At 53.6% G+C, this 14,061-nt stretch overlaps 6 protein-coding genes across 6 annotated transcripts; 3 read left to right on the top strand and 3 right to left on the bottom strand.

Moving 5' to 3' along the window:
• Window positions 1–171: 171 nt before the first annotated feature.
• Window positions 172–1,257, top strand: MAA_09690 (phytanoyl-CoA dioxygenase family protein; the record flags this gene model as incomplete). The annotated part of the gene is made up of 3 exons (XM_007827688.1): window positions 172–327; window positions 371–766; window positions 1,108–1,257. 3 exons carry the CDS (start codon window positions 172–174, stop codon window positions 1,255–1,257), a joined length of 702 nt encoding a protein of 233 aa, XP_007825879.1.
• Window positions 1,258–2,208: 951 nt separating this feature from the next.
• On the top strand, window positions 2,209–3,498 carry MAA_09691 (1-aminocyclopropane-1-carboxylate synthase; the record flags this gene model as incomplete). The annotated part of the gene is made up of 1 exon (XM_007827689.1): window positions 2,209–3,498. One exon carries the CDS (start codon window positions 2,209–2,211, stop codon window positions 3,496–3,498), a length of 1,290 nt encoding a protein of 429 aa, XP_007825880.1.
• Window positions 3,499–3,927: 429 nt separating this feature from the next.
• MAA_09692 (Oxoglutarate/iron-dependent oxygenase) lies at window positions 3,928–5,062 on the bottom strand (the record flags this gene model as incomplete). Its single annotated transcript, XM_007827690.1, has 3 exons — window positions 3,928–4,578; window positions 4,641–4,805; window positions 4,874–5,062. 3 exons carry the CDS (start codon window positions 5,060–5,062, stop codon window positions 3,928–3,930), a joined length of 1,005 nt encoding a protein of 334 aa, XP_007825881.1.
• A 1,267-nt stretch (window positions 5,063–6,329) lies between these two features.
• MAA_09693 (Major facilitator superfamily domain, general substrate transporter) lies at window positions 6,330–8,149 on the bottom strand (the record flags this gene model as incomplete). Its single annotated transcript, XM_007827691.1, has 4 exons — window positions 6,330–7,305; window positions 7,386–7,518; window positions 7,603–7,716; window positions 7,798–8,149. 4 exons carry the CDS (start codon window positions 8,147–8,149, stop codon window positions 6,330–6,332), a joined length of 1,575 nt encoding a protein of 524 aa, XP_007825882.1.
• Window positions 8,150–9,234: 1,085 nt separating this feature from the next.
• Window positions 9,235–10,030, bottom strand: MAA_10792 (N-terminal binuclear Zn cluster-containing/DNA binding domain-containing protein; the record flags this gene model as incomplete). The annotated part of the gene is made up of 2 exons (XM_011412711.1): window positions 9,235–9,922; window positions 9,972–10,030. 2 exons carry the CDS (start codon window positions 10,028–10,030, stop codon window positions 9,235–9,237), a joined length of 747 nt encoding a protein of 248 aa, XP_011411013.1.
• Window positions 10,031–12,666: 2,636 nt separating this feature from the next.
• MAA_09694 (aspartyl protease) lies at window positions 12,667–13,861 on the top strand (the record flags this gene model as incomplete). Its single annotated transcript, XM_007827692.2, has 3 exons — window positions 12,667–12,818; window positions 12,880–13,078; window positions 13,142–13,861. The coding sequence occupies 3 exons, from the start codon at window positions 12,667–12,669 to the stop codon at window positions 13,859–13,861; spliced, it is 1,071 nt and encodes a 356-aa protein (XP_007825883.2).
• Between the last annotated feature and the right edge of the window lie 200 nt (window positions 13,862–14,061).

The following is a 14,061-nucleotide window of genomic DNA, read 5'->3' as shown; positions in this document are numbered from 1 at the left end:
TGTAACCCTACATATTGCTATCCTAGGATACATAGGTAGTTACAAGCCCAACTATATATTCAGGTCCCGAAAAATCAATACATGGCTAAGGCTCCTCAGTTGAACGCTGCAAAATTTTCACTTCTACAGTAACTTCATCCTTCTAACAACTGGAATCCCGGCCCCCTCACCATGGCACGTCGCGTTCCCCTCGATCGCCCGGAGGAGGCCATCCGAGTGGTCAAGGAGGACGGAGGAGTCATCCTGACTGGCTTCACCTCAACAGGACAAGTTGACAAAGTAAACCAAGATATCGAAGAAATCATGACGAGACGAAAGAGCGATGAGGTACATGTCTGCCCTCTTCCTCTCTACACCTAACGCCAGGAAGGCTAACCACGTCCCCCGCCCTTCACAGGCATTCAAAGCCATTTACAATGGACGGATCTACTGCGGTCACTTGTACGGCCTCAGTAAGACGGCACGAGAAGAATGGGCCTTGGACCCCAATATCCAATCAATTGTCAACCACTTTCTCCGGACCGTGAACCCCCCCGAAGTGGACAAGAATAGCATGCGGGCGCGCAGCACCAACGCCATTCTGTCTCAGGCCAACAGCATCCTTACCCTGCCAGGCGGCGCCGGACAGGCCCTGCACCGCGACGACAGCATATGGCAAAAAGTACACCCCAGCCAGGAGGAGTCGGGGTATTGCTTGGGATCCGATCTGGGGATTGCGTTATTGGTGCCGGGGGTTCAGACAACCCGTGCGAATGGCGCCACGTTGGTAAGCCTCTTCTCACCGGTATATGCTTGACCAATGAAAAAAAATCACTCATTCCCGAGCAATTCTGTAGTTTGTTCCCGGATCCCATCTCTGGGGCGATGCGCGCGAAGCCACCGACGACCAAGTCCGGGCCGTAGAGATGCAGCCGGGCGAAGCTTTTCTTTTTCTGGGCTCAGCGCTCCACGGAGGAGGGGCTAATTCCACTCAGATTCCGAGATTGCTGCATGCCATTTTTTTCTGCCGCTCGTGGGTTCGGCCGGAGGTAGGGTGTTTTTTTTTTTTTTTGGACTCAACTGAGGCCTCCCTCATGCGTGTCACTCTGCCGCTGACTAGGGTTGTAGGCGAATGAGTTTGCATGGTGGACCGAGGAGGAGGTGCAGAAGTGGTCGGTCGATGCGCAGAGGCTGGCGGGCTACGTTACGGACAAGATGCTGGGGATTTGCGATGATGGGGACCCCATCGACGCTCTGCGCCGTCACCGGCCAGCATGAGGAGATTGACGGGACGGGTGGAGTCGGGACCGGGTACCTCGGCAACTAGCGCGCGGGACGGCTCGGTGCCCCATATTCCCGCTCCCCCACGGCGCGTCTGGCGGTCGATTGATGATTGTACGGCCATGATGAGGCTTGTGGTGCAGGTTCTGTCGCACAAGGCATTGCTGGGATGCAAAATAGATTCGCCCAAAGTATGAAATGTGTTCCAGTGTTGACTCTGAACGTTTCTCCACACACTTCTTGCTTATTGCGTCTTTTTCCATGATTTGGGTAGGCGATAGACGCCGTTATGCATGTAGCGTAAAGTCAAGGTGGGGCTGTGCAAGATCCACCAGCGCCACACGTCCCTAGTGTGTACTGGGACATGCAGCTAACAGAATAGGGACGACATGCTGCCAAGTCGCTTTAAGCTTGTGACTATCATGGAAGGCAGATTCAAAACACTAGACATATTGCAACCCAATATTGCGTCCTATCGTGACTGTTGAGATTGATGGCTTGGACTAGGCAGGCCAGTCGCCCCCCTCCCAACTATTCTTTACCCCGCTTTCTTATCCGTTTACAGGACTCAGGAGTCTAGGACACTTTGGAATGCGGCGTCACGACAAGGTCTTGGCGCATGTACTTCACCATGGAAAATTGTGTAGAATCATGTAGCCACACTTCACGTCCATCCGTGGATGTGTAAGAGACCTGGATGCAGGCTTCGGACTGCTACATACTGGGTGGCTAACAATGTGTCAATGAGTCAATGACTATAAGAAGCGAATCTCGTGCTAATAGTCTTTTTTCATTCTCGGGGGAAAAGGGAAAAAAAAAAATCAAAAATTTCCTACAAAAGATTATCCGTCTTACTGTCATATCCAATCCATACATAGTGGGTATCAATTATTCCTCCTGGCCAGGTAGGGAATAAGTAAATAATTAGGAGTAGATTTTTCTTCCACCATGCTCTCCCGTCGGGCTCGAGAACAAATCCCCCCGTCCGCGTTCAATGTGATGTGGGAAGTGATGAAAGACCCGTGGGATGCGTACGATAACCCCAATGGATACGTGAATGTGGGCGTAGCCGAGAATCACTTGATGCAAGCCGAGCTGGAGGACTATCTCTCCCAGCGCATAAACATGCGTGGCTCCGTGTTGACCTACCAGGATGGCCCCATGGGAAGTCCTCGATTGCGAAGCGCGTTGGCTCGCTTTCTCAACCGGCAGCTTCGTCCGTATCATCCCCTGGATGCCTCCCAAATCATCGTCACCAACGGCGTGTCTAATGCCCTCGAGCACACCTCGTGGGCGTTTGCCAACCCCGGGGACGCCTTCATCCTCGGCCGGCCGTATTACGGAGCAGTCAACCTCGCGCTGCGGCCGCAGGTGCTTACACTGCCCGTGACTTTCGGCGAAGTCGATCCGTTGAGCCTGGAGGCCATCGCGTGCTATGAGGAAACCATTCTCGCCGCGAGGGAGCAAGGCACCGCCGTCAAGGGATTGCTACTGTGCTCGCCGCATAATCCGCTGGGCCAGTGCTACTCGCCCGAAGTCCTCGAGGCTTTCCTAAAGCTGTGCAACAAGTACCAAATTCATCTCGTCTGCGATGAAATCTACGCCCTGTCCGTCTGGAGCGATCCCCCGTTCACCTCGGTCCTCGCCCTCGACCTTGAAAAGTTCATCAACCCGGGCCTGGTGCACGTTCTCTGGGGAGTCTCCAAGGATTTCGGCGCCAACGGCTGGCGTCTGGGATGCATCATCTCCCTTTCCAACCGGGCGTTCCACACGGCGCTCAACTCCGTCGCCATCTACTCGTACGTGTCGTCCATCACAGACCACATTGTGACGCAAATGATCGAGGACGACGCGTTTGCCAATGCCTACCTCGCTGAAAATCGGCGCCGGCTAGCGTCCATGTACACCTTTGCGACGGATTTCTTGCGGCGCCACGCCATCCCCTTTACGCCGGGCGTCCACGCTGCCTTTTTCCTGTGGGTTGATCTGGGCCAGGCGTATCGCAATCGGCATCCGGACAGGGCGTCAAACCACGACGTCGTAGAGGAGCTGAAGCAGGCTCTGTGGGCGCACAAAGTCTACTTGGCATGGGGAGGCAACTTTGACAGCGAGTCGCCGGGTATGTTTCGCATCGTGTTTGCACATCCTCGGGTGTATCTGGAGGAGGCCTTGCGTCGGATTAACCAGGCACTCGAGCGGGGAGTTCACGCTGCCACCTGGGCAAGTCCACTATTGTAACCATGGGGGTATATACGGATGTATATGCAAGATATCTGCCGAATGAACCATCGTAGCTGTCGCGGATTTGCTTATTTGGCAGGTGAATGGATATTGTGACAAGGGCTTATAATACAAGAGCTTGGAACGATAGTTCTATTCATGCTGATACTTTGCTTCGGCGTCAAAAGGTTCTTGGGGCAGAAGACCCCTATTTACACAGAGCAAGGGTGAGCGTCAGCCCTTTGGCCTAGAAGCCTTAGGCCTCAACTAAGTCTCGAACCCTTTCTTGTGTAACTATCGTCAGGTTCAAGGGTCGGACCGAGCCGCAACGTGACTTCCGTGTAACAGATATTACTCATCCCTTTCCTGGCCCCTGAGCCCCCCCTTTTGTTTTACTGCCTAGGAATCGCATCATAGGCAATACTCTTGTATTCAGTGATTTATATCCTAGTATGTCAAGGTGAGTTTCTCTTGGTTATATTCCCAAGCAGTAATGTTGCTATATTTAGACTTTAGTCCCTCTGGTAGAAGCTCAGGCAGAGCACCCACAGCTTGTGACCGATTAGGCTTCCCAAAATAGGCCACCGAGTATCTGTCCTCGATCCAGCCATCACTCGACCCCGGAGGGAGGACTACACGATGGCTCGTGGCGCGGAACTTGTCGTTGGACCAGCGCTGGAGGCAATCACCAATGTTGACAATCATCTCCGATCTACTCTCAAAGGGAATGGGGAAGTAGTCTCCCGGAACATGCTGGTCTTCTATTTCCAGGCCACCAACGGAGTCCTGGAAGAGCAGTGTAACTGTGCCAAAGTCTGTATGCTCGGATATTCTCTTTGCACCTTTGTGCAGGACGGCAGCCTCGCACCCGGGGTAGTGGTTCAAGCGTACTTCTGAAGTGTTTTGGTCGCATATGTCTCGAAAGAAGCCCGGACCAAGGCCAAGGCCAAGTGCTAGGGCTTGAAGGATCTCTTGATGGATTTGGTGGCAACGTTCGTATAATCTTTCCATGAATACTCGGAAATTCGGAAGATCACCCTCGTCTGGCCACCTATTCGGATATAGTTCGTCGTGTGCGGGGCCTTGGTCAAACGATTCCTGCAAAACAATGTCAGTCAAGCAGCAATGGTACGGGAGACGAGGCAGTCTGGAAGGAGTACCTTGACGTCATAGACCTCAACAGCATTTCGAGTGCCCTTTTCGTAGTCCTTGACCTTGGACAGCTTCTCCTGCCCAATGTAGCTGTAACCGCGATGTGGGTTCGGTCCATATGGGTGCGCCGCTTTCGTCTTCGCGGCGAGGGGGAGTGAGAAGAACCTCTTGTTCTAGAGTATGCATACGACGGACCAGTTAGCATGTTCCAAGTATCGGTTCGTGATTGGATGCCATTTACCCATTCAAATACTTCGTAGAGTTCTTCGTCACTGAGTCCGTGGTTCACAAGCTTCACGAATCCCACAGTGCTGAGGCACGCGATTAGCTCTCGGCAAAACTTGCTCTGTCTATTAGCATCACCATGGAGAAAATCGGCAAAGTCCAATATACGGACGGTTTGACGGGAATTGGGGAGGAAATTGTCCATGTTTCTTGTAGCATGCATAAACGTGAGGGGAGAGACGGCTTGCAAAGGCGGCAGTCTAATGTGCGCCGCCAAGGCTCATGGCCTAACCAGGATATCATGATAAATAAGTCATACACGTGAGGTGAAAGGGCGCAACCAGCAGGCAGATCATTGCCGGAGGAATCTCCGACCGCAGCAGTTTTGCGCAAGCCACTGGATGTGATACCAAAGAACAAACGTACGCCTTCGAATGCAGGTTCCGAAGCATGTAGAATTACCGCCGATGCAGGACAAAAGTACATGCAGAGTCGTCACGTTCGATGCCGCGCGAGTGTGAGCGAGCGTTGCGTCTTTGCAACCTCGGTGAGCTTGACCCCCGTCGTCATCTCAGTGTCCGTTTCTCCATATCGTTGTATACATGGACACACCCTGAGAGGTAGCCAAACATTGAAGTCATGATGCAATTGCTACATGCACACCCACGTGGTGGAAATAATAAAGTCAAGGTCGCAACGGTTTAAAGCGGGACAGCATGCGGGGTCCAACGGTCAATAATTCATCAGCCCAACGTCCAGGGGCCTTCATAATTCTTCAACTTGACTCGATAAGCCTTAAGCGACTAAGTGGACGAGCGCAACTCAATCGCTAGCCCCCCCAGTTGCCGACGCGCAGGCAGACATTCTACACATGGCGTCAACCAAATGGTGCCGTGGCCATGGCATGGCGGTTTCAGACGGCGCATTGTCTCAGGCCTGACCAGCAGCAGACGCACTTTCTGAGGGGCCACATGCCTTTCCCAGTTGATCGGGAGTTGGCGGATTACAGACAGTCTCACAATCCTTCTATGGAATCGCTAGTACTAGCTTCTGTCCACAAGGTTCACTCAGACGCCACGCCATTATCACACTCTACCACGGCGGCATGAAGCGAGTAGCTGATGCTTCTTGACATTAACCTGTTGATGACTGGGAGGGTTCATTGATGTCTCACGCGGTTCAATATGGATTCTTTGCCATCTCAGATCTTGCATAACTAGTGCAGAGTTGAAATAACATCGTGTATTCGTTGTCGCCATCATCATCTGTAATGCCACGTATCACAGCCGTAGCGTGGATTGTCACACGCGTCACAGCTATTCAGGTCTACTCAGGAGTCAGGACACCCGGGGCGGTGGCCGGATGCCTTCATCCGAAGAGAGCAATCTAATTCTAACCACACTCTATCCTTGCCATAAAGAGTCCCCCACCAGTCCATCTCGACTCATAGATACAATCCCATATTATCCCTTCTATCTGTACCCGCGCAACGGCATCGTTGAATACAAAGAGACAAGGAAGACGATACCAGTAGCGAAGAAGAGAAGGCCAGGCGGCAATCCTCCGTCGCTCTTCAAGATGAGAAGGAAAATGCCTCCCCACAGCGGCGTGCCGACGATAGCTGCCAGCGACTGCATGGTACGAATGCTCATGTAGAGGCTTTCCAGCGTCTCGGTGTCGGACAAGGCACTGGTGGCAAACGATCGCAATGAATCGGCCAGACCGACGCCGAGGGCGGAGACGGCCACGCCCACAGCATAAATGCCAATAGACGGTGCCAGGGACATGACGAGGGCGCCAAACGCGCAAAATACCAAGCTGGCCGTGATGACCCAAAGGTCTGTGTTCTGTTTGCTGCGCAAGCGCGGTCGCAGCAGTCGCTGCGAAACGGTGGGTAGAGAAAATAGGACAATGGCAGAGACGACCTGTTCCATGGAGGTGACCTTGTCCACGTCGGCCAGGCTCGTGTGGAAAGTGCTCGACGCCCATTGCTGGGAGGTGCCGGAAACAGTCCCGGCCAAGGTGTACGTGAAAAATATGCTCATGACTCTCAGGGTGAGAGGATTTCGGAGCGCCTGCACGACGAACTGTATGGAGAGCAGCAGATCGACCGTGGCAGCACGAAGGACGGTCTGCCACAAGGGTGGAGGGCCTTGCGAGGCGCCGCGCCCGTCTTGCTCTCCGTTAAGAAGCGAAGTGGCTGGTGATGAAGCTTGTGAGGCGGACGAACGGGGACTATCCTCGGCATCCGAGATGTTTTCTTCTTCGGGGTAGAGAGATTTGTGATGGTTTGGCAGCAGGCAGATTAGTAGCATGACCAGGGCGCAAATGCAGATGACTATCGAGCACAGCAGCCAGACGTGCTGCCTGAGAAGTAGAGCGCCGATAAAGGTCCCGACGGACATCATCCCGATGAGAATGGCGCTCAATACATTAAAAGCACCCGTTCTAGCGGCCCAAGACGCGTCAGTTTATATCAGTGGCCGGCGGGCATGCGGTGAGGAGAAGAAAGAAGAAGTCGTGCTTACAGTCCGTCTTCCGGGACGCTCTCGGCCATGTACATCCACAGCAAGACCTCTCGAACTGGCATCCCGCCTCCCACCAGCTCCAGAACCCACAGCAGAAGCACCCAGCGGACGTCGGTGAAGGTATAAAAGTACACTTGGGTTCGGGATGTGTCAGTCCGCCGGGGCGTATAGACCAGCACTCGAGCTGGAACGCAAGGGTGTGAATTCATTCACTCACCCACGGCTGTGAATAATATCATGCGCAACATGTAGCTCGCGGCGTTGATGAGAAGCACAGTCCTCTTTCCGACGGTCAACGCCAGGCGGGCAAACACCGGTGTGGCCAGGAAGCCTAGGGAGATGCTAGTTAGCTCGCGGGATCAGGCATATTTGGCAAGAAACAACAATAACAACAGGTAGATAGATGTCGTACTGGCAATCAAGAGCGTAAAGTTGAGCGTGCTGGACAAGAAGGCGACCTGGGACTGCAGATCGTCCGTCTTGCACATGTCCTCGGGCACACTGCCGTCCGGGCGGATGACGGCGGGGTCACTGATGGCATAGAAGCTTCGACATAGAGCCTGTTCGATGAGAAACGTCTGCGCAGACTTGGCCAAAGCAAAGCCGAAGCCGTCGACGGTCATGACCGTCATGGCCTTCCACTGCGTTGATCGCGACATGAGGTCGGCGGTGAGGACGCGTATGCGCATGCGGATACGGGTCGAGGATGGAAGTTGGACCTGTACATGACGGCGGATTCTTGTAGCAATTGTATGTTCCGGCATGATGCAAAGCGGTGGGGGCTCAGCTGATGGCAAGGCTCACCTGGTCGCATGTGGTTGAAGGGAATCAGTCACGGGTGCCAGAGTCTCGGGCAGATGCTACGCAGGTGTCGTTTGCAACAAGATATCTCCAGTCAAGGCGGCGGAATGGGCTTCTCTTGTGTCTATTCGGGCGCACCTGATGTCCCTAGAGCGTTTACAGAGTGTAGTCAAGGGTCTGAAATGAGTTGGATAATTAGATTTCACCATGCCGCGTGGTGAGACATGGTCGGATTATCTGTTGGGACGACAACGCGTATTGGTTGCCTGTAGGCTGCAAGGCTGGCATCTTACTGCTTCACAGCCCCAATGCTTCGCGAAATCGAATCCGTCGGGGCAGACATGATGACAGGAGTACCAAACACCCGCGACAAAGACGAGCTTGCGATTGTTCCATGGGTTATATTGGGCGTGATTTTGAATCGCACCTGGGTTGGTGTGGTATTGTTGCCTGGCAGCTTCTGGCCTCGTGGTACGTACGTCCGCCTCACTGGTTCCATCAGTCTTTGAGAGGTCCTGGCTTACTGGGCGAGACAAGGGTGCCTTCTAGAAAGCTGACATGGAGATATCTGTCGGAGACTGCTCACAGCCCAGCTTATTCCTATAGCCCAATTTGGACAACCCTAACCCTTATTCAACTCTAGTTTACCAACGACAACCTTGGAGTAAATCGAGGTCCACTTATAAGTCCGCTTAGACTCTACATATACTGTAGTATATATACTCTATTTTATCTCAGCCTACTTGGACAATTGCAATAGTCAGATCGGGTTGTTTATACTGGTTGGGTCACGTAATGGGCGAGAATGGTGAATGTGTAGCCATACCTGGGGAACGCCATATGCCCCCAGCTCTTACTTTCGTGCAGGAAATGTATTCATCTCCTCATCTCTATCCCAACATAAATAGGGGTCCATAAGGAACTCTGTAGCCCGGCATATTCGAGTCTTGCCGTCTTTGAACCTACACATTCAGTCACTCCGATACCCTTCCATCCCACCATCGTCAGCCCAATATCATCCTGTTTCACGGATCATCTCTTCTTGGCCCTAGTTCTCCCAACATCCCGTTTCCGTGCCAAACCAATAATGCGAATTGCGCCCTGTACCACACCTGTTACGCCCATGGTGCTTCCTGCTGTACTCGCCGCAAAGCCTGTACCCCTGGTTGGTGAACGTCTCGCACGCCGTGATGACACGCCCGGACTTGAGCCTCGCCAGGAAGCACAGGTTCTTGTCCATGGCGAACCGGGCGCCGCCGCCGCAGCCCGGTACGTTTGTGCAGGGAAACCACCTCGCCTTGTCGGCATTCCAACCGACGACGCCTTCGGTCAAGGCGGCGCTCCAGATCTTGTATGCTTTGAGAGCCCACTCCGAGAATTGCGCGGAATCGCTGACCTTTTGCGCGTAAAAAGTCTGTCCCGAGTCCGAGTCCCAGCCGAATCGGGTTTCGACGCAATACCCCCATTCAAAGGCATGCCTGTGATTCCACATCTTCAACGTTTGCGCGTACCATCCATTGTCTTGCCACCAGACCTCGCCCACCTTGACGGCTTGGTTATGCGTCGGCCATTGGGGGCAGTCCGCGGTCAAGACTTGGCTGGCGTTGACGTACCCGAGGAACTCGACCCTCTCGGCTTCGAGTGCTGGTGCTGGCGAGTTATCCGCAGCGTCGCTGTTCCCATGGACTGCATTTGCCTCGCGGTCTATGGCATTCAGTGGTTGTTGTGGCTCAAGACTGTGACGAATCAGTGTGATGGATGCTGAGGGGAGCAGATTAGACGTACGCTGTTGTCAGCGTGAGCACGCCTGCAATTGCCACAATAAGTGCTGCTTTGCCAAACATTCTGAAGAGTTTAGAATGGAAAGTGCAAGATGACAGTTATGGGATGGTCAAACATGGCGGATATGGTGTGCTTATGTAGAGAAGTAAAGGGAATGGTGCTCTTGGGATGTAAGCCGAAGCGCACCAGACCCGATGGTGTCTCAGTCAAGTTCAGCTGTCATATTCCACGCCATGCATCTCCATGCGTAAAAAGCGACATCTCACGGTATTACAGCTCAACTTTCTGCCGTGTAGCCAATGCGGTAGTTGTTTTGGCAGAATGACTGCACGCCACACTTGTTTTTGCTTTTGTAGATGCCGTACCACCATACCAAAGTGGTGCGTGAGGGCAGTCTAGCCCTATCGTCACACCTTTCTGTCTTCTATCCTTTACATATATACTATCAGCTGATCCTATCCTTGCAGAAAGCCGTAGAGTATATGCTCCAATAGCTAAGCTATCTCAAAAAGCTCAGCGCCCGGGCTATTATTGGCCGTCTGTTCTGCAACTTCCACGCTCCCCTTAGCTTCTTCACCGTCTTCCGATGTTGAACCATTTTCCGCCCTCCGCTCACTGTCTTGACGGATTTTTCATGTTCCTTGGTTGTGGCTGCATCTTTTCCTGCACATCCAGTTCTCCCCTTCGGAGTCTCGGTTTAGTCCAGACCAGCTCTGCCTTTTCAACGAGCTTCTGATAAGCCGGCTCATATTATATACAAAGTTGGGATCTAGGATTGTATCTTTTTTCATCGTCGAATCTAGTCTATTGAGAAGAAAATTTATCTTCCGACGCGTGAGTGGTGTTGAAAATACTAATGACAGCCCAAGGGAAGTAGCAGCGGCGGATGTTGTCTTCGTCGGTTGCCGGACTTGCAAGGCCCTTACCCGGATTGAATGGTGAGATTCCTCTCCTTTTGGTTGCATATCGTATAGTACCGCCTCTTACGGTTCGCATTCAGACTCGTTGAATGCTACTCACGAACGCAACCTTGGTCCTGTCCACACGATCCTCGCGGACGATGATGCCTTGACAATGAGAATGGTGTCAGCGGCCACTGCATTCATCGCGAGAGCAAAAGTCAGCGATGTATCTACTATACTATATAAGAGAGCTCACAGAAACGCAACTCTTGAAGAGCAACGACTACCAGATCTTGTGCATTCAGCGGCTGAAGACCCCAATCATGCTTCTACACGGCCCCTTGGAATCGGCCGCATCCCGAAATAGCCTACTCCCTGAGAGCTTCTAGTTGCTCTCCTGTGTATATGGAAATTGCGACTGGTCTTTTCACGCTCTATAGGCACATACTGTGTCCATAATAGAGGTCTCTTGCTGTACTCTTTGCTTCACAAACCTTCACCACGACGCTCTACAGCGCCATCATCACAGGCACATCAGCATTGGTGACACCATCTCCTCTTGCTAGCTCAGAGTAGAACGATGTAGTAACCTGCATGCACACCAGAAAGTTCCACTTTTATAAGTGTCTGGTAACATTCGTGCTACCGTTTTGCTATTTGGAGGCCGCTGACCAAGTGTAGTCCTCATCCACCAACCCTAGAGCTTGATTCTCCGCAGTTGAGCATGCAGAGAGGGGTGCAATCTCACTGTGAGACAGGTAAGTCTGGGATATCTTCATCACACTAATGATGTCCTGTTTTGGTTCCTTGGTAGATGTCTAAACTTCAGAAGGGTTGGCATCGTTGGATATCCCGTGGCAGGCGAAGTATGTAGATAAGCTACAGGGCCGGGACGATCGTCAGGTATAAGCTCAATCGCTTGTTGGAACAAACTAAACGCTTCGTCAAGATCGCCAAGCTTCGCCATTCACTCATATCGACCCCCGATTGCAATCGCATTATTATACCCCGCCGCAAAACGTCCGCTTCTTGCCGTCGTTGCTCGGAAGCTTGTTTCTCAGCATGAATAGCTTCTTCAAGATTGCCCAGCTTACCCGACCGCTGGAACCGTTCAAAGGCCAGGCCGTAGCAGTAGGTACAAGGACCTCTGGTGTGTATTGGTCATCATCTGGTGTTGGAAGGCGTCGAAATTGTCTTGTAGAAAGATGTCGAGTTCTGCAGTGTCCATTTTGTCCGGCACCTGCCCACAGCATCATCAATGTAGCAAAGGGAACAAATACAGCCATAACAAGCGCAAGTACTGGTATTGTGAAAAACACAAGAATTCCACAGAACCTGACGGACCAATTCCAAACCGGCAGCTTGAGTCCGGCCTGCCCCATTCGGCATAGCCGGGGCCGTATTTGTAGATCATGTCGATTTGCGGCGCGCTCTGTCTCGGGCAAAAGTCCATGATAATCACCACGGCGCCTGATGACGAAAAAACACGCGGCGTCTACACAAACAAGAAAAGAGCATTGGAACCCGTATATATCTGGCACCATTTGCGTCTGTTGAACAGCCCTCCCTGCTCTGCCGTCGTTGGAACCTCATCACCGGCCGGCGCTCCAAGTCGATGAATCGCTAGTGCCGTTGCAGATCCTCTCAAACAAGAAGGTCAACGGTAAACTCCGGATGTAACTCCAGCACGGATCACGGCAAAGACGGGACTCGTCCCGTATAAAGATGCAGATTCGCAACGCCCCAAGCCATATCCGCCGTGTGTTGAGCGCTTCCTGAACCAGTCACTCACAGCCATGTCTCTCAAAACACTGCTCCTCCTCGCGGCTGCGCATCTCGCGCAGGCCGATTCCTCCCACGCCCTCTTCTACAAGGTCGTCGACAGGGAAACAGCCCAGCGTATAGCCTCAATCAAGGGCCTTGCCGCAGCGGGCAACGACACCCCCGTGTTCAACGACCAGGCACGTCTGCCCCAACCCCCACGAGCAAAATATACAAAAGACTAACAGGTCCAAAAACCAGGGCTTCTGGTTCTCCCACTTCACCGTCGGAGCGAGTCCAGACCTCGAAATCCTCATCGACACCGGCTCGTCGGACGCCATCCTCAACCCAGGCGTCTACAAGCCCTCGCCGGGGTCCGTCAACGCCAACCGCCGCTTCAGAATCTCCTACGCCACCACCAACCCAGACGGATCGGGCACTCTGACCGTAAGTGAAAAAACCGCCCCGCAACCCCCGACACAACAGGACGCTAAATACACAAAACGCCAGGCATCCGGCAACGTCTACCAAGACGTCATCACCCAGCTCTCAGCCAACCTCACCGTGGCCAACCAAACCCTAGGCGACATCCAAGACCCAACCTCACCGCCGACCTTCCCGCGCGACGGCCTCATCGGCTACGCCAGCCAGCAGGGCAGCGCGCTCCGCGGCTCCCCCTTCATCAACAGCCTCTGCGACCAGGGCGCCCTGTCAACGTGCCGCTTCGGCCTCGCCCTGCGTCCCAACAAGACAGGCGAACTGTACTACGGCACACTAGCAACCGACACCTTCACAGAGCCGCTAACCACGGTCCCCCTAGCACAGGGCGAGTGGGCGGTACAAGGCGACGTGACGGTCGACGGGACGCCGGTCCAGCACGGCGCCAGCATCATCACCGACTCCGGCACGACCGTCATCTTCGGCCCCACGCACCGCGTCGCCGACGTCTTCGCGCGCGCCGGCATCCAGGCCGTGTCCACGAGCACCGGCCTCGCGGGCTACTACAACTGCAGCGCCCCGCCGACCATTGGCTTCTCCTTTGCCGGCGCCAACTTTGACATTCTGCCCTCGGCGCTGGCGTTTGCCAGCGACGGCGACAACTGCACCGCCGCGGTGCACGGGTCCGACGCCTTTGGGGACAATTGGCTCGTCGGCCAGGCGTTTTTCCAGGGGCGCTACGTCGACCACAACGTCGCCGACGGGACCATGGGGTTTGCCAACCTCAAGTGACGACATGCATGTGGACTTTGTGAGGTGGCCCCGGGGTGGAGAGGACATGCCGACGGGGTGTGCGCGTACGTCGTTGCACGGTGTGCCTAGTATATACTCTTTAGATTTATTTGCACATATCAAGCATTGACGAAAAATCACGCACTCCCGTTGCTGAGAAGCACACGGTGCAAGATTGCGAGGTGGACGCGGCATTTCAC

The sequence above is a fragment of the Metarhizium robertsii genome, assembly GCF_000187425.2.
Source record: "Metarhizium robertsii ARSEF 23 chromosome Unknown MAA_Scf_2, whole genome shotgun sequence".
In the NCBI taxonomy this organism is placed as follows: Eukaryota; Fungi; Ascomycota; class Sordariomycetes; order Hypocreales; family Clavicipitaceae; genus Metarhizium; species Metarhizium robertsii.
The sequence above is the reverse complement of the archived record's forward strand: the minus strand, read 5'-3'. Positions and strand labels throughout refer to the sequence as shown.